This window comes from Haemorhous mexicanus, chromosome 33 (assembly GCF_027477595.1).
Source record: "Haemorhous mexicanus isolate bHaeMex1 chromosome 33, bHaeMex1.pri, whole genome shotgun sequence".
Taxonomy (NCBI): Eukaryota; Metazoa; Chordata; class Aves; order Passeriformes; family Fringillidae; genus Haemorhous; species Haemorhous mexicanus.
Window position 1 is genome coordinate 2,657,710 of NC_082373.1, and position 21,246 is coordinate 2,678,955.

The 21,246-nt window shown below is 63.8% G+C and overlaps 2 protein-coding genes across 15 annotated transcripts in view; one reads left to right on the forward strand and one right to left on the reverse strand.

Moving 5' to 3' along the window:
- Positions 1 to 13,060, forward strand: part of HDAC7 (histone deacetylase 7) — a 71,081-nt gene extending 58,021 nt beyond the window's left edge. For 5 of the 14 annotated variants that reach the window (XM_059871823.1, XM_059871826.1, XM_059871824.1 and 2 more), the window contains 15 exons: positions 100 to 303; positions 1,093 to 1,303; positions 1,795 to 1,928; positions 2,883 to 3,003; positions 3,159 to 3,208; positions 4,344 to 4,451; positions 5,265 to 5,320; positions 5,480 to 5,567; positions 5,783 to 5,902; positions 6,257 to 6,354; positions 6,715 to 6,833; positions 7,510 to 7,643; positions 7,758 to 7,842; positions 9,422 to 9,560; positions 11,038 to 13,060. In XM_059871823.1, coding sequence (XP_059727806.1) covers positions 100 to 303; positions 1,093 to 1,303; positions 1,795 to 1,928; positions 2,883 to 3,003; positions 3,159 to 3,208; positions 4,344 to 4,451; positions 5,265 to 5,320; positions 5,480 to 5,567; positions 5,783 to 5,902; positions 6,257 to 6,354; positions 6,715 to 6,833; positions 7,510 to 7,643; positions 7,758 to 7,842; positions 9,422 to 9,560; positions 11,038 to 11,083 — 1,713 coding nt within the window. In that variant the 3' untranslated portion in view covers positions 11,084 to 13,060. The remainder of the gene's footprint in view (positions 1 to 99; positions 304 to 1,092; positions 1,304 to 1,794; positions 1,929 to 2,882; positions 3,004 to 3,158; positions 3,209 to 4,343; positions 4,452 to 5,264; positions 5,321 to 5,479; positions 5,568 to 5,782; positions 5,903 to 6,256; positions 6,355 to 6,714; positions 6,834 to 7,509; positions 7,644 to 7,757; positions 7,843 to 9,421; positions 9,561 to 11,037) is intronic. The other 9 variants (XR_009490005.1, XR_009490003.1, XR_009490004.1 and 6 more) reach the window with 9 other exon arrangements.
- A 1,148-nt stretch (positions 13,061 to 14,208) lies between these two features.
- On the reverse strand, positions 14,209 to 21,241 carry LOC132340808 (twist-related protein 2-like). Its single transcript, XM_059871925.1, has 2 exons — positions 18,585 to 21,241; positions 14,209 to 14,623 (listed from the first exon to the last, which is right to left on the reverse strand). The coding sequence occupies exon 1, from the start codon at positions 19,061 to 19,063 to the stop codon at positions 18,590 to 18,592; it is 474 nt and encodes a 157-aa protein (XP_059727908.1). The 5' UTR covers positions 19,064 to 21,241; the 3' UTR covers positions 14,209 to 14,623; positions 18,585 to 18,589.
- Positions 21,242 to 21,246: the final 5 nt, after the last annotated feature.

The window sequence follows — 21,246 nt, forward strand, 5'->3', positions numbered from 1 at the left end:
ATAAGTCTATATACAGATACACAGTCTGTGAGGCTCTGTTAGAGCTGAGGACCCCTCCAGCCCCCTGTTTCTCACGCTCCGGTGCTGTCCCGGCTGCAGCGCCTGGCCAAGCCCAGCGAGAAGCCGCGGCTGCGGCAGATCCCGTCCTCGGAGGACATGGAGGCCGAGGGGACCGTCCCGGCGGCCGAGGCTGCGGAGCCCAGCAGGGCCCGGGCGGAGCCGGCCCGGCCCGGCAGCAGCGGGAAGGAGCCCGAGAGGACGCACAAGATGGGGCAGCCGCAGGACGAGCTGGTCCTGCAGCAGGTACGGCAGGGAGGGAGCCTGGGGACAGGGACCGGACCGTGCCTGCCCGGAGCCCGGGCAGCTCGCTGGGACTGGGACAGGGGCAGGGACAGGGGCAAGGACTGGGACAGGGACAGGGACAGGGGCAGGGACAGGGACAGAGACAGGGACAGGGACAGGGACAGGGACAGGGGCAGAGCTGCGGCCACCGCTGCTGGCAGCACAGCTGGGGTTTGTCCCCGAATTGCCGGGCTTTGTCCTCAAATTGTCGGCTCTGTCCCCAGATTGCCGGGCATCGTCCCCCAATTGTCGGGCTCTGTCCCCAGATTGCCGGGCATCGTCTCCGAATTGTCGGGCTTTGTTCCCGAATTGCTGGGCATCGAATTGCCGAATTGCCGGGCTTTGTCCCCAAATTGCCGGCTCTGTCCCATCGCTGCTGCCACTGCGCGGCTGAGCCGGCAGGGAGCAGCAGATGCTGGGACAGTCCTGCCCTGCCCTGCCCTGTCCTGTCCTGTCCTGTTTATCCTGTCCTGCCTGGTCCTGTCCCATCCTGTCCCGTCCTGCCCTGTCCTGCTTGTCCAGTACTGTCCCATCCTGCCCTGTCCTGCTTGTCCTCTACTGTCCCATCCTGCCCTGTCCTGCTTGTCCTCTACTGTCCCATCCTGTCCCATCCTGCCCTGTCCTGCCCTGTCCCAGCTCCCAGCCCGGAGCAGCCGCTGGATCCAGCTCAGGACGCACCAAGCAGGGCTCTGTGCCCTGTCCCCGTGCTGGGGACCCTGACCTGTCCCCTGATGCTGTCCTTGTCCCCAGGCCCTCCTGTGGGACTCCTTCCAGCGGGTGCAGCAGCAGCTGCTCAAGCGCCAGCCCTTGGCCGACCCCCCCGTGCTCCCCCCCGGCCACCGGCCCCTGTCCCGGGCCCAGTCGTCCCCGGCCACGGCCACCGTGTCCCTCCCGGCCCAGGACACCAAGGCACTGGCCCTGCCCGTGCAGGAGCAGCCGCCCAAGCCGCACTTCACCACAGGTATGGCCACACCTGCGGGGCTGTCACCGCTGGGCAGGGACAGGAGGGCACCTGGGGATGTCCCGGGGCGGCTCCACATGGATCCGGGTCAGTCCCGGGCTTGGGAGCGCCAGGAGAGAGCTGGGGGGGCCTTGTCCTTATCTCAGGGGGGGCCCTTGTCCTTATCTTGGGGGGGACCCTTGTCCTTATCTTGGGGGGGGCCCTTGTCCTTATCTCGGGGGGGCCCTTGTCCTTATCTCGGGGGGGGGCCCTTGTCCTTATCTCGGGGGTGGCCCTTGTCCTTATCTCGGGGGTGGCCCTTGTCCTTATCTCGGGGGGCTGTTCCAGGCAGGGTTCGCCCACCTGGCCCCTGGCTGCATTCCTGGGGTTTGGGGCAGGATCTCCCAGGATTGGGGCAGAATCTCCTGTGGTTGGGGGGGATTTTGGTCAATATCTGGGGTCTCGGAGCCCTGCAGAGGAGCTGAGGGTGCAGCTCTGGCGGTGCCTGGCAGGGCTGGTTTATGACTCGGTGATGCTGAAGCACCAGTGCTCCTGCGGGGACAACAGCAACCACCCCGAGCACGCGGGCAGGATCCAGAGCATCTGGTCCCGGCTGCAGGAGCGGGGCCTGCGCAGCCGCTGCGAGGTGAGCTCGGAGGGCTGGGCCCTCCTCCCTCCCTCCTGATCCCATCCTGTCCCTCCTGATCCCATCCTGTCCCTCCTGATCCCATCCTGTCCTTCCTGATCCCATCCTGTCCCTCCTGATCCCGTCCTGTCCCTCCTGATCCCACCCCATCCCTCCTGATCCCATCCTGTCCTTCCTGATCCCATCACATCCCTCCTGATCCCATCCTGTCCCTCCTGATCCCGTCCTGTCCCTTCTGATTCCATTCTGTCCCTCCTGATCCCATCCTGTCCCTCCTGATCCCACCCTGTCCCTCCTGATCCCACCCCATCCCTCCTGATCCCATCCTGTCCCTCCTGATCCCATCCCATCCCTCCCCACCCCTCCTGATCCCACCCCATCCCTCCTGATCCCATCCTGTCCCTCCTGATCCCATCCTGTCCCTCCTGATCCCATCCCATCCCTCCTGATCCCATCCTGTCCCTCCTGATCCCATCCTGTCCCTCCTGATCCCATCCTGTCCTTCCTGATCCCATCCCGTCCCTCCCCACCCCTCCTGATCCTGTCCCATCCCTCCTGATCCCACCCCATCCCTCCTGATCCCACCCCATCCCTCCCGATCCCACCCCATTCTCCTGATCCCATCCCATCCCATCCCACCCCTCCCGATCCCATCCCTCCCCTCCCCCCCCAGTTTGTCACCCTCTCCTCGGTTGTTTCCCTGCACTGCCCATCTCCCCCGGGGCTGGGGCTCTGCTGGACGCTGGGCCCAGGGAGGGGCTGATCCCCCAAAGCAGCGAGCTGTACCAGGCCCAGCCTAGGAAATCCCAGCTCTGGGCTGCCTCTGGCTCCCTGGCTGCACTTTGGGGCTGCTCAAGTGCCAGCCCCAGGGGTCCTGCCGGGGACAGCAGGACGGGGCGGGGGGATCCCCTGGTGTCCCCCCGGTGTCCCCGCGGTGACAGCCGTGTCCCCCAGTGCCTGCGGGGCCGCAAGGCCACCCTGGAGGAGCTGCAGTGCGTGCACAGCGAGCGCCACGTGCTGCTCTACGGCACCAACCCCCTCAACCGCCTCAAACTGGACAACGGCAAGCTGGCAGGTGGGTCCCAGCCCTGGCCAGGTGGGTCCCCACCCTGGCACCCGGTCCCGGGCCTGGGGAGGGCTCCCAGCAGCTCCCGGGGTGCTGGGCACAGCCTGGCCCCACCCTGGTCCTGCTTGCCCAGCCTGAGTCCCCGCTGGCCCCTCTCTCCACAGGGATCCTGTCCCAGAGGACGTTTGTGATGCTGCCCTGCGGAGGGGTGGGGGTGAGTGTTCCACCCCTGAGCCGGGTTTTGGGGTCACTGTTCCACCCCTGAGCCGGGTTTTGGGGTCACTGCTGAATCCCTGCTCTGGGTTTTGGGGTCACTGCTGAATCCCTGCTCTGGGTTTTGGGGTCACTGCTCCACCCCTGAGCCGGTTTTGGGGTCACTGCTGAATCCCTGCTCTGGGTTTTGGGGTCACTGCTGAATCCTGCTCTGGGTTTTGGGGCCACTGCTCCACCCCTGAGCCGGTTTTGGGGCCACTGCTGAATCCCTGCTCTGGGTTTTGGGGTTCCTGCTCCACCCCTGAGCTGGGTTTGGGGTCACTGCTGAATCCTGCTCTGGGTTTTGGGGTCCCTGCTCTGCCCTTTGGGCTGGGCTGTTCCCTTTTGGCCCCTCAGGATCTCGGGGCAGCTCCCGAAGCCTCTGGGCAGCCTGGGTGGGGGTGTTTGTTGGAAGTGCTGGATCAGAGCAGCTCAGGGTCCTTGGGGGTGTCTGAGCATCCCACTCTGCAAGGGGATCCTGGATCAGAGCCCCCCGAGGGGCTGGCAGGAGGGGGTCCCCACTGAGGGAGGGCAGCATGACACAGGGACAGCAGCACCCTCTCCATTCCCAGCTTTCCCTCCTGGTTTCTCTGCATTCACTGCTCCTCCTCTCCTCCTGTCCCTGTCCCTGTCCCTGTCCCTGTCCCTGTCCCTGTCCCTGTCCCTGTCCCTGTCCCTGTCCCTGTCCCTGTCCTGTCTCTCTCTTTCAGGAAGGGGCTCCCTCGGTGCCTTCCTGCTGCCTCTTCTGGTTCTGCTCCTCTCCTTGCCCGCCGTGCTGGGCCCAGCTCTGCTTTCCCTGCTCTGCCTCCCTTCCCTGCTCTGTTCCCGGGGCTGCCCCTGCCCCCCCGGGCATGGGGGCTCACACCTGGCCCCCGGCAGAAGAAGAGTTTTGAGTTTTCTGGCTCTGAGGCGGTGCTGATGTTTGGTTAAACACTAAAATGAGATAAAGCAGGTAAAGCGGGGGGCTGGGCCGGGGGGAGAGCGTGGGGTGGCCAGTGTCACCTTGGGATGGCACAGGGCACCGACCCCGGCTGGGTGAGGCCATGGCTGCTGTCCCCGGGCGCTGTGTCCCCCTGTGACCCGTGTCCCCCCCGCAGGTGGACAGTGACACCATCTGGAACGAGCTGCACTCGTCCAACGCCGCGCGCTGGGCGGCGGGCAGCGTCACCGAGCTGGCCTTCAAGGTGGCCACCAGGGAGCTGAAGGTAGGGCTGGCCTGGGGGGTCCCAGCGCGGTGTCCCCAAGGCTGGGGGTCCCAGGGTGGTGTCACCCCATGGCTGGGTGTCCCAGGGTGGTGTCACCCCATGGCTGGGTGTCCCAGGGTGGTGTCACCCCATGGCTGGGGATCCCAGGGTGGTGTCACCCCATGTCTGGGGGTCCCAAAGTGATGTCACCCCATGGCTGGGGGTCCCAAGGTGGTGTCACCCCATGTCTGGGGGTCCCTGAGTGGTGTCACCCCATGTCTGGGGGTCCCAAAGTGATGTCACCCCATGGCTGGGGGTCCCAGGGTGATGTCACCCCATGGCTGGGGGTCCCAAGGTGGTGTCACCCCATGGCTGGGGGTCCCTGAGTGGTGTCACCCCATGTCTGGGGGTCCCAAAGTGATGTCACCCCATGGCTGGGGGTCCCTGAGTGGTGTCACCCCATGTCTGGGGGTCCCAAAGTGATGTCACCCCATGGCTGGGGGTCCCTGAGTGGTGTCACCCCATGGCTGGGGGTCCCAAGGTGATGTCACCCCATGGCTGGGGGTCCCAAGGTGATGTCACCCCATGGCTGGGGGTCCCAGGGTGATGTCAACACCATGGCTGGGGGTCCCAAGGTGATGTCACCCCATGACTGGGGGTCCCAAGGTGATGTCACCCCATGGCCGGGGATCCCAGGGTGGTGTCACCCCATGTCTGGGGGTCCCAGGGCTGTGCCCCCCACAGCCGGGGGTCCCAGGGCTGTGTGGCCCTGGGGACGTGGGGTGTGTCCCCCTGGGGCTGGCAGCCCTGACCTGGCCTCTGCTCTGTCCCCAGAACGGCTTTGCCGTGGTGCGGCCGCCCGGACACCACGCGGATCCTTCCACGGCCATGTAAGGCCCCCCCCTCCCTCCCTCCCTCCCCCCCGAGGCACCTGGGGAGCCCCAGAAGCAGCTCCAGGGCTCAAAGCCACCCCCAAACCCCCCTGGGTGCCACCCCTGCCCAGGGGGAGCTCGGGAGGGGCCCGAGGTGACTCCCACCCCTCTTCTCAGGGGATTCTGCTTCTTTAACTCGGTGGCCATCGCTGCCAGGCAGCTGCAGCAGAAGGGGAAGCTCAGCAAGATCCTCATCGTGGACTGGGTGAGTCCCCCCTGTCCCCAGGATGTCCCCAGGAAGTCCCCAGGGGCAGTTCCTGCTCCAGCTCTTGTGGGAACGTGGCTGGGACCCTGCCTGTGCTCAGGACTGGGGAGCAGGAGCAGATCCTGGCCTGGGGTCCCAGCCCCGCCTGCCGTGGGCTCTCTGAGGTTCTGGGGCCGCCCAGCAGCTGCCAGAACCCTCTCTGGCTGTCCCTGCAGGACGTTCACCACGGCAACGGGACCCAGCAGATCTTCTACAGGGACCCCGAGGTTCTCTACATCTCCCTGCACCGCCACGACGACGGCAACTTCTTCCCGGGCAGCGGGGCCCCCGACGAGGTGGGAGGGACAGAGGGGACAGAGGGGACAGCAGGACACAGCAGGACAGGGGGGCTGAGCAGGGACAGTGCCCTGGGGGCTCCTTTCCCACCCCCGACCCTGCCTGGGCCGCCCAGCACGGGGATGGAGACTGATGGAGAGGCAGGAAAACCCCACAGGCCCTGACCCTGCTGTGGGGCTGGGCAGGGGGGCCAGGACCCCCAAAATGCTGAGAGGGAGTTGGGACCCCCAGACACCCTCCTATGGCACAGAACAGGGGCTGGGACCCCCAGACACCCTCCTATGGCACAGAACAGGGGCTGGGACCCCCACCTGGCTCCCCCCGAGCCTCACCCTGTCCTTGCTCCCTCCCAGGTGGGCGCTGGCCCCGGCGAGGGCTTCAACGTCAACGTGGCCTGGGCTGGAGGGCTCGACCCCCCCATGGGGGACCCCGAGTACCTGGCTGCCTTCAGGTACTGTCCCCATGCCCGTGTGCCCGGCTCTGGGTGGGGCTGACCCCCCCCATCCCCTTTGGCCCCCCGTGTGGGGCTGACCCCTCCCCATCCCCTTTCCCCCGTGTGGGGCTGACCCCCCCCCATCCCCTTTCCCCCGTGTGGGGCTGACCCCTCCCCATCCCCTTTGGCCCCCCGTGTGGGGCTGACCCCCCCCCATCCCCTTTCCCCCCGTGTGGGGCTGACCCCCCCCCATCCCCTTTCCCCCCTGTGTGTGGGGCTGACCCCTCCCCATCCCCTTTCCCCCCTGTGTGTGGGGCTGACCCCCCCCATCCCCTTTTGCCCCCCATGTGGGGCTGACCCCTGCCCACCCTTCCCCAGGACCGTGGTGATGCCCATTGCCCACGAGTTCTGCCCCGACCTGGTGCTGGTGTCGGCCGGGTTCGACGCCGCCGAGGGCCACCCGCCCCCCCTGGGGGGCTACAAAGTCTCTGCCAAGTGTAAGGAGGGGGCTCGGGGCGGGGTGTCCCCCCTCGGGGCGGGGTGTCCCCCCTTGGGGTCAGGTCCCCCCCTTGGGATCAGGGTGTCCCCCCTCGGGTCAGGTGTCCCCCCTTGGGGTCAGGTGTCCCCCCTCGGGGTCAGGTGTCCCCCCTCGGGGTCAGGTGTCCCCCCTTGGGGTCAGGTGTCCCCCTTGGGATCAGGGTGTCCCCCCTCGGGGTCAGGGTGTCCCCCCTTGGGGTCAGGTGTCCCCCTTGGGATCAGGGTGTCCCCCCTCGGGTCAGGTGTCCCCCCTCGGGGCGGGGTGTCCCCCTTGGGATCAGGTGTCCCCCCTTGGGGTCTGGTGTCCCCCCTTGGGGCGGGGTGTCCCCCCTCGGGGTCAGGGTGTCCCCTTGGGATCAGGTGTCCCCCCTCGGGGTCAGGGTGTCCCCCCTTGGGGTCTGGTGTCCCCCCTCGGGGTCAGGTGTCCCCCTGGCAAGGGGCAGCCACTCCTGGGGGAGCCACGGGAGATTTTGGGGTTGGGTTTGGGCAGGGGGAGGTGACATTCCAGGTGTCCCCCAGGTTTGGGCAGGGGGAGGTGACATTGCTGGTGTCCCCCAGGTGTGGGCAGGGGGAGGTGACATTCCAGGTGTCCCCCAGGTTTGGGCAGGGGGAGGTGACATTGCTGGTGTCCCCCAGGTTTTGGCTACATGACCAAGCAGCTGATGAGCCTGGCGGGGGGGGCCGTGGTGCTGGCCCTGGAGGGGGGACACGACCTCACGGCCATCTGCGACGCGTCCGAGGCCTGCGTGTCCGCCCTGCTGGGCCACGAGGTGAGACTGGCACTGACCCCGTGCCACCACCCCAGCCTGGCACGGCTGACCCCCCGTGTCCCCCAGTGCCACCAGCACCACCCACGTGCCCCCGTGTCCCCCCTGTCCCCGCAGCCGGAGCCGCTCCCCGAGGACAGCCTGAGGCAGAAGCCCAACGCCAACGCCGTGCGCTCCCTGGAGGCCGTGATCCAGGTCCAGAGTGAGTGGAGACCTGGGCCACCCCTAGCCTGGGACACTCTGTCCTGGGTTATCGCTGTCCCGGGCTATCCCTGTCCCTGGCTGTCCCTGTCCCGGGCTATCCCTGTCCCGGTCTATCCCTGTCCCTGGTTATCCCTATTCTGGTCTATCCCTGTCCCAGACTATCCCTGTCCCTGGCTGTCTCTGTCCTGGGCTGTCCCTGGCTGTCCCTGTCCCGGTCTATCCCTGTCCCAGGCTGTCCCTGTGTCTGGCTGTCCCTGTCCCGGGCTATCCCTATTCTGGTCTATCCCTGTCCTGGACTATCCCTGTCCCAAGCTATCCCTGTCCCTGGCTATCCCTGTCCCGGGCTATCCCTGTCCCGGGCTATCCCTGTCCCTGGTTATCCCTGTCCCAGGCTATCCCTGTCCCTGGCTGTCCCTGTCCCGGGCTATCCCTGTCCCGGGCTATCCCTGTCCCTGGTTATCCCTATTCTGGTCTATCCCTGTCCCAGACTATCCCTGTCCCTGGCTGTCTCTGTCCTGGGCTGTCCCTGGCTGTCCCTGTCCCGGTCTATCCCTGTCCCTGGCTGTCCCTGTCCCAGGCCATCTCTGTCCTGGGCTGTCCCTGGCTGTCCCTGTCCCTGGCTGTCCCAGGCTGTCCCTGTCCCGGTCTATCCCTGTCCCAGGCTGTCCCTGTCCCAGGCCATCCCTGTCCCGCTGTCCCAGGCTGTCCCTGTCCCAGGCCATCCCTGTCCTGAGCTGTCCCTGGCTGTCCCTGTCCCAGGCCATCCCCGTCCCGCTGTCCCTGGCTGTCCCTGTCCCAGACCATCCGTGTCCTGGGCTGTCCCAGGCTGTCCCTGTCCCAGACCATCCCTGTCCTGGGCTGTCCCAGGCTGTCCCTGTCCCAGGCCATCCCTGTCCTGGGCTGTCCCTGGGTTATCCCTGTCCCTGGGCTGTCCCTGTCCCGGTCTATCCCTGTCCCGGTCTATCCCTGTCCCAGGCTGTCCCTGTCCCAGGCCATCCCTGTCCTGGGCTGTCCCTGGGTTATCCCTGTCCCTGGGCTGTCCCTGTCCCGGTCTATCCCTGTCCCTGGCTGTCCCTGTCCCGGGCTATCCCTGTCCCAGTCTATCCCTGTCCCTGGTTATCCCTATTCTGGTCTATCCCTGTCCCATACTATCCCTGTCCCTGGTTATCCCTGTCCCAGACTATCCCTGTCCCTGGCTGTCTCTGTCCTGGGCTGTCCCTGGCTGTCCCTGTCCCGGTCTATCCCTGTCCCTGGTTATCCCTGTCCCAGACTATCCCTGTCCCTGGCTGTCTCTGTCCTGGGCTGTCCCTGGCTGTCCCTGTCCCGGTCTATCCCTGTCCCTGGTTATCCCTGTCCCAGACTATCCCTGTCCCTGGCTGTCTCTGTCCTGGGCTGTCCCTGGCTGTCCCTGTCCCGGTCTATCCCTGTCCCAGGCTGTCCCTGTCCCAGGCCATCTCTGTCCTGGGCTGTCCCAGGCTGTCCCTGTCCCAGGCCATCCCTGTCCTGGGCTGTCCCTGGCTGTCCCTGTCCCAGGCCATCCCCGTCCCGCTGTCCCCAGCGCCGCTGTCCCCTCCCAGGTCGATACTGGGTGGCCGTGCAGCGCTTCGCCTCCAAGCTGGGCTGCTCCTTCCTCGAGGCTCAGCACCACGAGGCCGACGAGGTGGAGACGGTCACGGCCCTGGCCTCCCTCTCGGTGGCCGTGATGGTGGAGAAGAGGTGACATTCCCGGGATTGCCATGTGCCAGGGGGGTGGCAGCAGGGCAGGGCCGTGTCCCCACCCTGGCTGAGGCCCTGGGCTCCTGGGAACCCCGTGCTGGGCTCAGCCCAAAGGAAAACCCAACCAAACCCTGCTGGGAACCCCGTGCTGGGCCCATCCCAAAGGAAAACCCAACCAAACCCTGCTGGGAACCCCGTGCTGGGCCCATCCCAAAGGGAAACCCAACCAAACCCTCCCTGAACCCCGTGCTGGGCCCATCCCAAAGGAAAACCCAACCAAACCCTCCCTGAACCCCGTGCTGGGCCCTTCCCAAAGGAAAACCCAACCAAACCCTGCTGGGAACCCCGTGCTGGGCTCACCCCAAAGGAAAACCCAACCAAACCCTCCCTGAACCCCGTGCTGGGCCCTTCCCAAAGGAAAACCCAACCAAACCCTGCTGGGAACCCCGTGCTGGGCTCATCCCAAAGGAAAACCCAACCAAACCCTCCCTGAACCCCGTGCTGGGCTCATCCCAAAGGAAAACCCAACCAAACCCTCCCTGAACCCCGTGCTGGGCTCACCCCAAAGGAAAACCCAACCAAACCCTGCTGGGAACCCCGTGCTGGGCCCATCCCAAAGGAAAACCCAACCAAACCCTGCTGGGAACCCCGTGCTGGGCTCACCCCAAAGGAAAACCCAACCAAACCCTGCTGGGAGCCCCGTGCTGGGCTCATCCCAAAGGAAAACCCAACCAAACCCTCCCTGAACCCCGTGCTGGGCCCATCCCAAAGGAAAACCCAACCAAACCCTCCCTGAACCCCGTGCTGGGCTCATCCCAAAGGAAAACCCAACCAAACCCTGCTGGGAACCCCGTGCTGGGCCCATCCCAAAGGAAAACCCAACCAAACCCTCCCTGAACCCCGTGCTGGGCCCACCCCAAAGGAAAACCCAACCAAACCCTCCCTGAACCCCGTGCTGGGCTCACCCCAAAGGAAAACCCAACCAAACCCTCCCTGAGCCCCGTGCTGGGCCCATCCCAAAGGAAAACCCAACCAAACCCTGCTGGGAACCCCGTGCTGGGCCCATCCCAAAGGAAAACCCAACCAAACCCTCCCTGAACCCCGTGCTGGGCCCACCCCAAAGGAAAACCCAACCAAACCCTGCTGGGAACCCCGTGCTGGGCCCATCCCAAAGGAAAACCCAACCAAACCCTCCCTGAACCCCGTGCTGGGCCCTTCCCAAAGGAAAACCCAACCAAACCCTCCCTGAGCCCCGTGCTGGGCCCATCCCAAAGGAAAACCCAACCAAACCCTCCCTGAACCCTGTGCTGGGCCCATCCCAAAGGGAAACCCAAGGAGACCCTCCTGCCTGGGGGTGGGGGCTGTCAGCCCTGCCGGAGGGTCCCCTGCTGTCCCCTGCTGTCCCCTGCTGTCCCCTCCCTGTGTCAGTGTCCCCGCAGGAGCGGGATGTGGCCCTGACGTGCCCGGTTCCCTGCAGGGCGCAGGAGGAGCCCATGGAGCAGGAGGAGCCCATGAGCCAGTGACACTGGGGACAGTCCCCGGCGCGGCCGCAGCCCCCGGAGGTCCCGATCCCTTTGTCCCCCCGCTCCCGAGGCCCTGGGCAGGCCTGGACTCCTGGAAGGGACATTCCCACCTCCAACGGGACGGGACCACGGAGAGCCCCGGGCCTGGACCGTGCCCAGGGCCCCCCCAGCTTTGGGACCCCTCGAGGGGGTGAGACCCCCCAGCCCTGCGGCGCTGACCCCCGAGCCCGGGCCCCTCCAGCAGGGAGTGCCGGACGCTGGGATGGACGCTGGGACCAGCCTGGGCACGGCTCCCGAGCCCGGGAGGAGCATCCCGGGGTTTGCTCCGTGGGCTGGGATCTCCGTGCCCTCCCCAGAGCTTCCCTGGCTCCCCTCGCCCTGCTGGGCACGGGGACAGAGCGGCAGGGACCGGCCGGGAGCTCGGGGGCCTCCCCAGGAAGGTCTGGGGCACCCCAGGAATGTTTGGGGCACCCCAGGAAGGTTTGGGGACACCCCGAGGAACGTTCTGAGCACCCCAAAGAAGATTTGGAGCTCCCCAGGAAGGTCTGGGGCACCCCAGGAAGGTTTGGGGCACCCCAAGGAAGGTTTGGGGACACCCCAAGGAAGATATGGAGCCCCCCAAAGAAGATTTGGAGCTCCCCAAGGAAAGTTTGGAGCCTTCTGGGGAAGGTTTGGGGCATCCCAAGGAAGATGTGGAGTCTCCCAAGGAAGATTTGGAGCCCCCCAAGGAATGTCTGGAGCCCCCCAAGGAATGTCTGGAGCCCCCCAAGGAATGTCTGGAGCCTCCCCAGCGAGGGCAGAGCGGGGTCGGGGCGTGGGCAGTGCCCGGGGGTCCCTCCTGCCCAGTTTGCACTATGGACCCTGCCAGCCCTGATGTCAGCCTGGCTCCTCTTCCCGGGGGAATTTTGGGACCCTGCCCCTCCTGCCGAGCCCCCTCCAGCCCCCCGAGGCCCTGCCTGGCTGTGGGTCCAGCCCCTGAGCCCCTCCCCAGCCCAGGCTCCCCAGTTCCCACTGGGGATCCCCCAGGGATGCCCAAAGCCCCTCGGTCCTGTCCCTGCCCTGTCCCTGTCCTGTCCCTGTCCCTGTCCTGTCCCTGCCCTGTCCCTGTCCCTGTCCTGTTCCTGTCCCCATCCCTGTCCCTGTCCCTGTCCCTGTCCTGAGGTGACAGGGGTGGATCCAGAGCTTCCAACCCGAGCCTTCCACCCCCATTTCCCTTTTCCCCAAAAGCCTTCCCTGCACCCCGAGGGGTCCCACCAGGAGCAGGCCCTGTCCCGGGGCTCTGGGGACAGAGGGGACAGCCCTGGGGACAGAGGGGACAGCCCTGGGTACAGAGGGGACAGAGCCCTGGGGACAGAGGGGACAGCCCTGGGGACAGAGAGGGGACAGCCCTGGGTACAGAGGGGACAGAGCCCTGGGGACAGAGGGGACACAGCCCTGGGGACAGAGGGGACACAGCCCTGGGGACAGAGAGGGGACAGCCCTGGGGACAGAGGGGACAGCCCTGAGGACAGCAGGGACAACTCTGGGGACAGAGAGGGGACAGAGCCCTGGGAACAGAGGGGACACAGCCCTGGGGACAGAGGGGACAGCCCTGGGGACAGCCCTGGGGACAGAGGGGACCCAGCCGTGGCTGAGCTGGGCGTGGGGCAGCTCCGGCCGTGGGAGATTTTGTATAAAAACAAAACAAAAAACAAAAACAAACTTTAAAAGGAAAAAAAAGGAATTGAAACCTTGGTGTGGCTCAGGGTGGGGGTCCCGAGGGGGTCCCAGGGGGGTCCCGAGGGGGTCCCAGGGGGGTCCCGGGGGTGTGGAGGGACCTCCCAAGCTCCATCCTGCTGGAATTTACCCGGAGGAATCCACCATGCACAGATTTTTGGGGGCTTTCCCCCCAAAAAGGGTCAGAAGGGTCCTTAGGATGATGTTTGGCTCATTTTAAGGGCTTTTGGCTCATTTTAAAGTTTTTTTGCTCATTTAAAATGCAAGGATTTTTTTTAAAAACAAACAAGACGCACCTAAATACTTGAAAATATTTTTTAAAAAATATATTTCACCTTTAAAAAAAAAATTGGTTGGAAGCCGGAGTCTCACTCCACAGAAAAGTTTTTGCCCTTTATTTTTCAAGCACAATTTATTGTTTTTTGAAAGAAGGTTTTTACTCCTGAAGCTGATTTTGTTTCTCAGCTGTGAAGTCCTTCCCGTGAGGCGCCGAGCGGAGCCACGGCAGCCCCGTTTTTAGAGGAATTTTGACTTTTCCAAGCACCTCCAGATTTTTTGGAAGGCTGCAGTTGACTCTCCAGCGCAGGGAATCCACTCCCACTGCACATAAAAATCGGGAATTGCGTAGGAAAAGTCACTCTGGGCCTTCCAGTGGCCCCTCCGTGGATTCTCTGGGTGCCCCAAATCTGCTCCCAACTGGAATTCCTCTCCCATGGAATATCTGGGGCTCAAGCCTGTGGCAGCCTCCCTGGAGGGGATTTTCCCCTCTTTTTCTGCTGTAACAGGCAAAAAATTCTGATTTTTTTTTTTTCCTGATTCCAATAAAAGCCGAGGGAGGTGCGGGGGAGACCCAGCAGCGCCAATCCCTAGGGAAAACAAGGATTGAGCCCTGGAAAATTCCCCCTGGGCTTTATTGGGGGTGCTCTGGGCACCCCAACACCTCCATCGTCCCCTCTCCACACCCCCCAAAAATCCCAAACCCGCTCAGAGTTCCTGAAATGGCCCCAAAACCCCCAAATTCCCGGCGGCTCCATCTCCAGCCTCGATTCCCGAGAAATCCCGAGGAATTGGGAGCTTCCAGTGGGGCCTTGGTGGGGCCCCATCTGCAGGGCAGGGGGGCCTGGAGGGGCCAGCAGCCCCCAAATCCCCCCGAATCCTCATCCATGGGATCACAGTCCATGGGATCACAGTCCATGGGATCACAGTCCATGGGAAAACAATTTGTGGGATCACAATCCATGGGAGCACAATCCATGGGAACACAATTTGTGGGATCACAGTCCATGGGGTCACAGTCCATGGGATCACAATCCATGGGAGCACAGTCCATGGGATCACAGTCCATGGGAAAACAATTTGTGGGATCACAATCCATGGGAGCACAATCCATGGGAACACAATTTGTGGGAGCACAGTCCATGGGATCACAATCCATGGGAGCACAGTCCATGGGATCACAGTCCATGGGATCATCCTGGCGCGGAGCCTTCGGAGCGGGATGGGAGCAGGGGGACCCCCGAGGTCCTTGGGGGGCTCCAGCCCTTCCTCTTCCCTCATCCTGGAGGAATTTCCCTGCCCGAGGCAGCTCTGGGAAGGGCTCGTGGGGTCTGGGGGCGGCTCCTCACCTGCGAGCCCACCCACAGTAAACCCCAGCCCCGAGCGCCTCCAGCAGCGCCTGAACCGACCGCAGCCCGCTCCTGCGGCCACCTCGGGCTCAGCCCCGAAGGCTTTGGGCTCCCTGGCGGTTTGGGGTCCTTCCCTCCTCTCTCCAGGGAGATCCTGCGGGGTTTGGGGTGCTGGAGCTGCTTCCATTGGGGCGGAGACCTGGGGGGAGACAGCGGGGTCAGGCTGGGCTGGGCTCCCCAAAATCCTACAAATCCATGCCCTGGGGGGAGACAGCGGGGTCAGGCTGGGCTGGCTCCCCAAAATCCTACAAATCCATGCCCTGGGGGGAGACAGCGGGGTCAGGCTGGGCTGGCTCCCCAAAATCTACAAATCCATGGCGGGGTCAGGCTGGGCTGGGCTCCCCAAAATCCTACAAATCCATGGCGGGGTCAGGCAGGGCTGGCTCCCCAAAATCCTACAAATCCATGCCCTGGAGACAGCGGGGTCAGTTCGCGCTGGGCTCCCCAAAATCCTACAAATGCATCCCCTGGAGCCGGCGGGGGCAGAGCCGCCCTCACCCTCAGCGCTGCCTCCGGAGCTCGGCATTCCCGGATTTCCCCGGAGCTGCCAGGGATGTGCTGGGAACGCCCCCACACCTGAGGCTGGGCGTTAAACCCACCCGAACCCCGAACCCCGAACCCCGAACCCCGAATCCCGAATCCCGGCTCTTCCCCAGGTCCGTCTCGGGGAGCCGAGGCCGGGCAGGGCTGGTGGCACCGGAGCCAGGCGGGAGGATGGAGCAGGAATCGGCTCCAGGGATCCATCCCGAGGTTCATTCCAGCCGGATTCCATCCCTTCCCGCTTTGTCTCCGGCTGTTTCCTCCTCCCCGAGAGCTTCCCCTCTCTGCAGAGGAGCCCGGGGAGGCAGAAATCAAATCCTCCAGGAATTCTCCCCCGGGATGGGCTGAGGTCGAGCCGGGGGTGGGGACAGAGGGGAAAATCCCCCAAAGGCCGCTGTGCGCGCCCTTGGGATGGGTGATGGGCACATCCCGGGGCTCCCGGGCCACGGGCAGCCAAAATTCCGGAGTCGTGGCCGGGCAGGATCATCTCAACCCAGCCCATGGGAAAATGGATCAGCTCCCCGAGCCCGGCGAGGTCTGATCCCAAAAATCGCGCTCCGGGGGGACTTTGGAATCCTCCAGAGGGTCGGACAAGGTTTAACACCGAAAAACCCTGGCGGGGGGATTCCAGGGCTGCCCGAGGGCCGCGGGAGCCTCGGGAGGAGCCCGGCCCTGCAGGATTTGGGATGGAGAAGCTCACGGAGCTCCCCCCTCGCCCTCCCGGGGTGTCCCCGGCTTCGCCCACCCCAGGAACGGGAGCTGAGGCCGCGCCCCGGTCCCGCCGCTCCCCCTCCGCTGCCCGGAGCCTTCCCTGACAGCCGGGATGAAAAACGGGCTCGTTCCAGAGGCATTCCCGGGGCCCAGGCAGCTCCAGCGAGCTCCTTGCAAGGGCCATAAACCCGGAGATATTTCCTCATTCCCCAGGGCTGGATCCGTGATTTTATGTCTGGATTAATTTTAACTAATCCTCAGCAGTGCGGGGACCCTGCCGTGGAGAGCAGCTCCGTCCCCCGGGTGGTTTGCTCTGTTTTTAATGAAAACGTGGAGGTTTTTGCTGGAAAAACGAAGCCAGCAGCTCTGGTCGTGCCCGTGACAATTCGGGGGATTTGGGGGATGTCCCACATCCCTCCCCAGGACGGCTCCTCCTGCCCCTCCAACACCTCCCCTTCCCCCCCGAGTGCAATCACAGCTCCGGGAAAAGCAGATTTTGGGGAACGCTCCGGCCTCCAAACCTGCTCTGTTCCAGGAGCACCAAACCTCCAGGACCAGATTTCCTGGGATTTCGGCCGCTCCTCGCCTCTCCCGAGAACCCAGCCCCACCTGGGGGTCCCGGACCACCCTGAGCACTCTAACCAGGGGCTGGATCCGCATTTAAGGGGCTGATTTGGGGCGGGAAGGGATCCCTGCTCTCCTGCCGGGGGATTTTAAAGCAGCTCGAGATGGATTTCCTGAGCAGGGAAATAACAGCGAATAGGGAACAGGGATGGGAGCTGTTCCCGAGCTCCCCCCGTGCCCCGGAGCAGCGAGAGGTGTTTATAAATAAAAGCAAATGAAGCAGCCGCCAGACAAAGCCGATTCCAGGCGAGAGCAACGGTCCCCAAAGGGAAGATTTATCCAAGGTCTTTCAGGAGAGACAATTAAGTGAGGGCAACGCGAGAGAGGCGATAAATCCAGGGAGACAAATGAAGGGCGAGGAACATCAGCCCGCAGCCTCTCCCCCCGGCAGCTCCAGCTTCCAGCCTCATTTTCTCCTCCAGCAGGGAAAGAAACCATTTTAATGTGCTCAAGACTCTGCCGGGAAAAGCCGAGCTGGGGGAACTTCAAACGTGATTTCTGTTGCCTGAGGGCTCCATCCCTCTTTTTCCCCGGCTGATGTCTCCTGGTTAACGAGGGCACATCCAGCTTTTCCAGGCCCTTTGATATTTTATAGGCCGAGTTCCACCATCCAGGGGCTGCTTTCCATTAGGAAACCCCAACCCCGGGCTCGTTCACAGCCTCCCCAGCCCGGCACCGCTTCTCCCGCGGCTCTTCCCCGGTTCTGGGGCTCTGCCGGGAGAATCCCCCTCCCTCTCCCTCCCTGCCCGGCCGGGATTGTTCACCAGGACCCCCGGTGGGGGTCCGCAGGTTCGTCCGGGGAGGGCGATTCCCTCCCCAGCTGGAGGATGCAGGCGCGGAGCCGCTCGGGGTGGATTTTGAGGGGATCGATGATCCCGCTGCGCTCACGGGAGCTCTCCAAAGTGACCGAAGGGTCTTTAATCCCTCTGTTTATCCCTCAGTCCTGCCAAGAGCTCGGCTGAAATAAACAGCTCTGGGAGCCAGTGCCGGCCCCGGAGCCGCGTCGGGTTCCGCACACCCAGGGAGCCAAAATGGGTCTGGGGGTGCTGGGGAGGGGGCTCAGCCTCCCCCGCCTCCCCGGGGCAAAGGGATTTTAGCCAGGCTTCGTAAAATTCGGGATGAGGCCGTGCCGAGCAGCTTCCCTGTCTCTGGGGAGAGCCCCACAGGACCCCCAAAACTGGAGAATCCAACCCCAAAGTGCCAAACCCAGAACGGGGTGCCCAGGAGAGGGTGAGGGGTCCGGGGGGCACGGGGGGCTCAGCATCCCGACTGGTCCTGGCGGGTTTTGGGCATCCCAAAGTGAGGACAAGGGGCCGCCCACTCCTCCTCTGGCCAGCCCCGAGGAGAGGTGACCAGACAAGGACAGGATTTAATGTCTGAAAAAACAGGGTCTGCCCCCAAAAATTGATACTTATACATGAATTCAGCAAAGTGTCAGATTTCCTGCTGGCTGGGAGGGATCTGGCTGGGAAAGGGAGCTTCAAGGTGGCCCATCCTGAAAGGAAATGCCCTGGGAGATGCTCGGCACCCTGAGCCAGCCCTGGCACCTTCCTTAGCCTCGAATTCGGGGCTGTTTGGTGCCCGAGGAGAGGCAGGAGGAGCCCGGTCCCGGCTGGGGACAGCGGGGCCTCTCGGGAGCCAGGGTCCCATGAGGCATCCCCGGAGCTCCTGGCTTGGGAATGTCCTCTGGAACTTTCTGCTCCTGCTCTGCGGGAAGTGTTGGCGCCTCGTTGACCCCGCTCCTCCCATTCCCGATTCCTCCCAGCCCTAAAACTCCAAATTCTGGATTGTTCCCCTCTCAGCATCCTGAGCTGAGTCCAGCAGATTTCCCCAGGCAGTGCAGGATTCCCGTGGATCCCATCCTGTCTGCAGTGCTCTGGGAGAGGAGCGAGGGGAAGCCAGGCAGGCTGCAGGACACGAGGCCACCCCAGGGCAGGGCGGGTTTGACACCTCGGCAGCCCCAGCAAGGCCAGGACGTGGTTTGGGAATAAATCAGACTTTTAAAACCCCTTTTTGAACCTTTCCCACCCCTGTTGAGTGGGACCAGCCGCTCCAGAGCAGCTCGGGAACCGCCACCTCCTCCCGCTCTGGGGTCTGGTGGGACAAACCCCTCGTCCCCAGAGCGCCAGGAGGGGCGGCCGCGATTCCCAGTGGGATCCAACTGGGACACGCCTGGAGGCCGCGGGGACTCGGCGGGGACATGGCGGTGACACGGCCACACGTACCCGGCTCAGTGGGACGCCGACATGGACCAGGCGCCCTCCATCCTCCACACGGAGAAGGCGTAGCTGAGCCTCTCGTGGGCCAGGAAGTTGCAGCTGGCGGCGACCTTGTGGTCCAGCTCGTCGCTCTGCAGCACCTGGCACAGGAAGTCGATGTAGCGAGCGGCCAACTTGAGCGTCTGGATCTTGCTGAGCTTGTCCGAGGGCAGCGTGGGGATGATCTTGCGCAGCTCGGCGAAGGCGTCGTTGAGGGACTGGGTGCGCTGGCGCTCCCGCACGTTGGCGATGACGCGCTGGGCGTGGGCGTCCTCGGGGGGCTGCGGGGCCGGGCTGCGCCGGCTGCGCTTGCCCTGCGGCGAGGGGGCTCCGCCGGGGCCCTGCCCGCGCTTGCGGCCGCTCTTCCTGGGCAGCCGCTCGGCCTCGTCCTCGCTGGTGGCCGCGCTGCCCTCGGGGGACTCCGGGGAAAGGTTTTCCTCCTTCATCTCCTCGGCTCCCTGGGCTGCGGAGGAGCCGGCGGTGGCTCCCGAGGCGCGGCCCCGAGCATTCGCCCTGGGGCTCCCCGGGCGCCCCGAGCCCCGCAGAGCCCTCCAAGGAGCTCCTTGGCTTTTCCTTTGGGCCAGGAGAGGAGGGCGCCGGGATGGCTTCGGGAGCGGCTCCTGCTGATAGGGCGAGCGGGGCGGGGGCGGACCAGGCGCAGACCAATGCAGGGGAACGCCAGCGGCTCTGGAGCTTATGGGTTCCAGATTTCCTCTCTCCCTCCCCACCGCCAGCCCGAGCCCTCCGGCACAGATGCTCCGGCTGCCGCCCGGATGTCAGGGACGTTCTCGGTGCCAAGGGAGCCCCAGCCATGGAGCTCGGCCGTGGCTTTGGGGGGTTTTTACGTGATTTTTGAATCCAGTTGACCCCACAAAGAAATATCGCCTTGTTTGGGGTGGAGGAAGAGACTTTCACCTGTGAGGGAGCCAGGTGGGGATGTGGAGCCACAGGGGTTGCAAGGAGTGGGTCAGGAACTCCCAAAATCCGAAGGAAGGAGCAACCAAAGGGAGATTGGCATCCGTAGGGCTCTTGAGGAAAGCTTTCAGTCAAAATACGCTTGAGTTTGTGTCCATTTGTCCATCCGCCAGGCCGTCCGTCCGTCCGTCCATCCATCCATCCATCCATCCATCCATCCATCCGTCCGTCCGTCGGTCCGTCCATCCATCCATCCATCCATCCATCCATCCATCCATCCATCCATCCATCCATCCTTCCTTCCATCCTTCCATCCTTCCATCCTTCCTTCCATCCTTCCTTCCATCACCTTCATCTCCCTCATCACCCTCATCCATCACCAAACTCCTGTCGAGTAAACCCAGCAGCTCCCAGGTGGAAGAGGAAGGGAAAAGGAAGAGGAGCAGGAAATGGAAGAGGAAGGGGAGCAGGAAGAAGAAGGGAAGGCAGGACCTCTCTGGGAATGCCCTGGGAGGACGGGATTGGGGCCGGATCCGGAGCCCTCCGCCCTAACGAGGGCTGGGGAGCTGCCACCGGCCCCAGCTGAGGCTCGGCCTGTGCCTGGCCTTTATTCCTTAATTAATTCTTCTCTTTTTTTTTTTTTTTTTATTGTTTTCCTTTTAAAAGAAAATAAAATTGAATTGAATTTCGCCCGGAGAAGGGTTCTGGCCAGGGGAGGGGAGGTTTGGGATCCTGGAGTGAAGGGAGGAACACAATGAGCTTTGAAGCACAGGAAGGAGCAGCCCCACACCCCAAGGGGCTTTTGTCCCCACTTTTGGAGGGTTTGCGGCTTTTCCCTCAAACATTTCAATTTGTTCTTTCAGTGACTGTTTTTTTTGGGAAGATATTCATCCAAACTTCTCCTGGAAAGGTCACGAGGCACCAAAGTGGTTTCAATAACTCCTCCAGCTCGCTGGGGGTTTTTCTGGTGCTGCTTTTGACACATCGGGGAAAATTTCAAGCCTTAAAGAAAAAACCACAAACTGAGCCAAGCCCAGCTCACTTGACTCAGGGAGAAGTCACCGGATGGGAGAGTTGAATTCCCAGTTCCCACCAGTTCCTGGCCCCTCTGGACACGTCCCCTCCTGGTCCCCCCCACGCCCTCACATCCATCACCCCCGGGAGGATTCTGGGGGGGTTTTGGGGAATCTCCTCCCAGGGGACAAGGGACAGGAGAGCAGGAAACAGCCTCGAGTGGTGCCAGGGGTTTAGGTTGGACCTTGGGAAAATTCCTCCCGAGCAGGACCCTCCAGCCCAGGGCAGGGGTGGGGTTCCCATCCCCGGGGGATTGCAGAGCGGAGGTGGCACTTGGGGACATGGTCAGGGTGGCCTTGGCAGTGCTGGGGAAGCCTTTGGTGCTCTCAGAGGGTTTTGTTTCGCTTTGTTTTGAGATTTTCTTGCCACGCTCCTTTTCTTTGTTCCAGAGGACAAAAATAATCCTCGTTTCATCCCGCGTAAAGAAAAAAAAAAACAAAACAAAAAAAGAGGATGAGGCTGATAAATGGGGCAGATGAAAGGGAGCCGGGAGCAGCCGCGGCCCCTGGAGGCCGGGAAGCGCCTGGAGACCCGCAGGTTTTTCCAGTTAGGGCGGCCCCGAGTGGAAACAGCTGCGGGGGGCCGAACACGCGGAGCGTCCGCGCCCGCGGGGTTGCCACGGCAACCGCGGGGAATTTGG

Coding starts and splice junctions, on each gene's coding strand:
- LOC132340808 (XM_059871925.1), bottom strand. CDS start 19,063: ATGAAGGAGGAAAACCTTTCCCCGGAGTCCCCCGAGGGCAGCGCGGCC.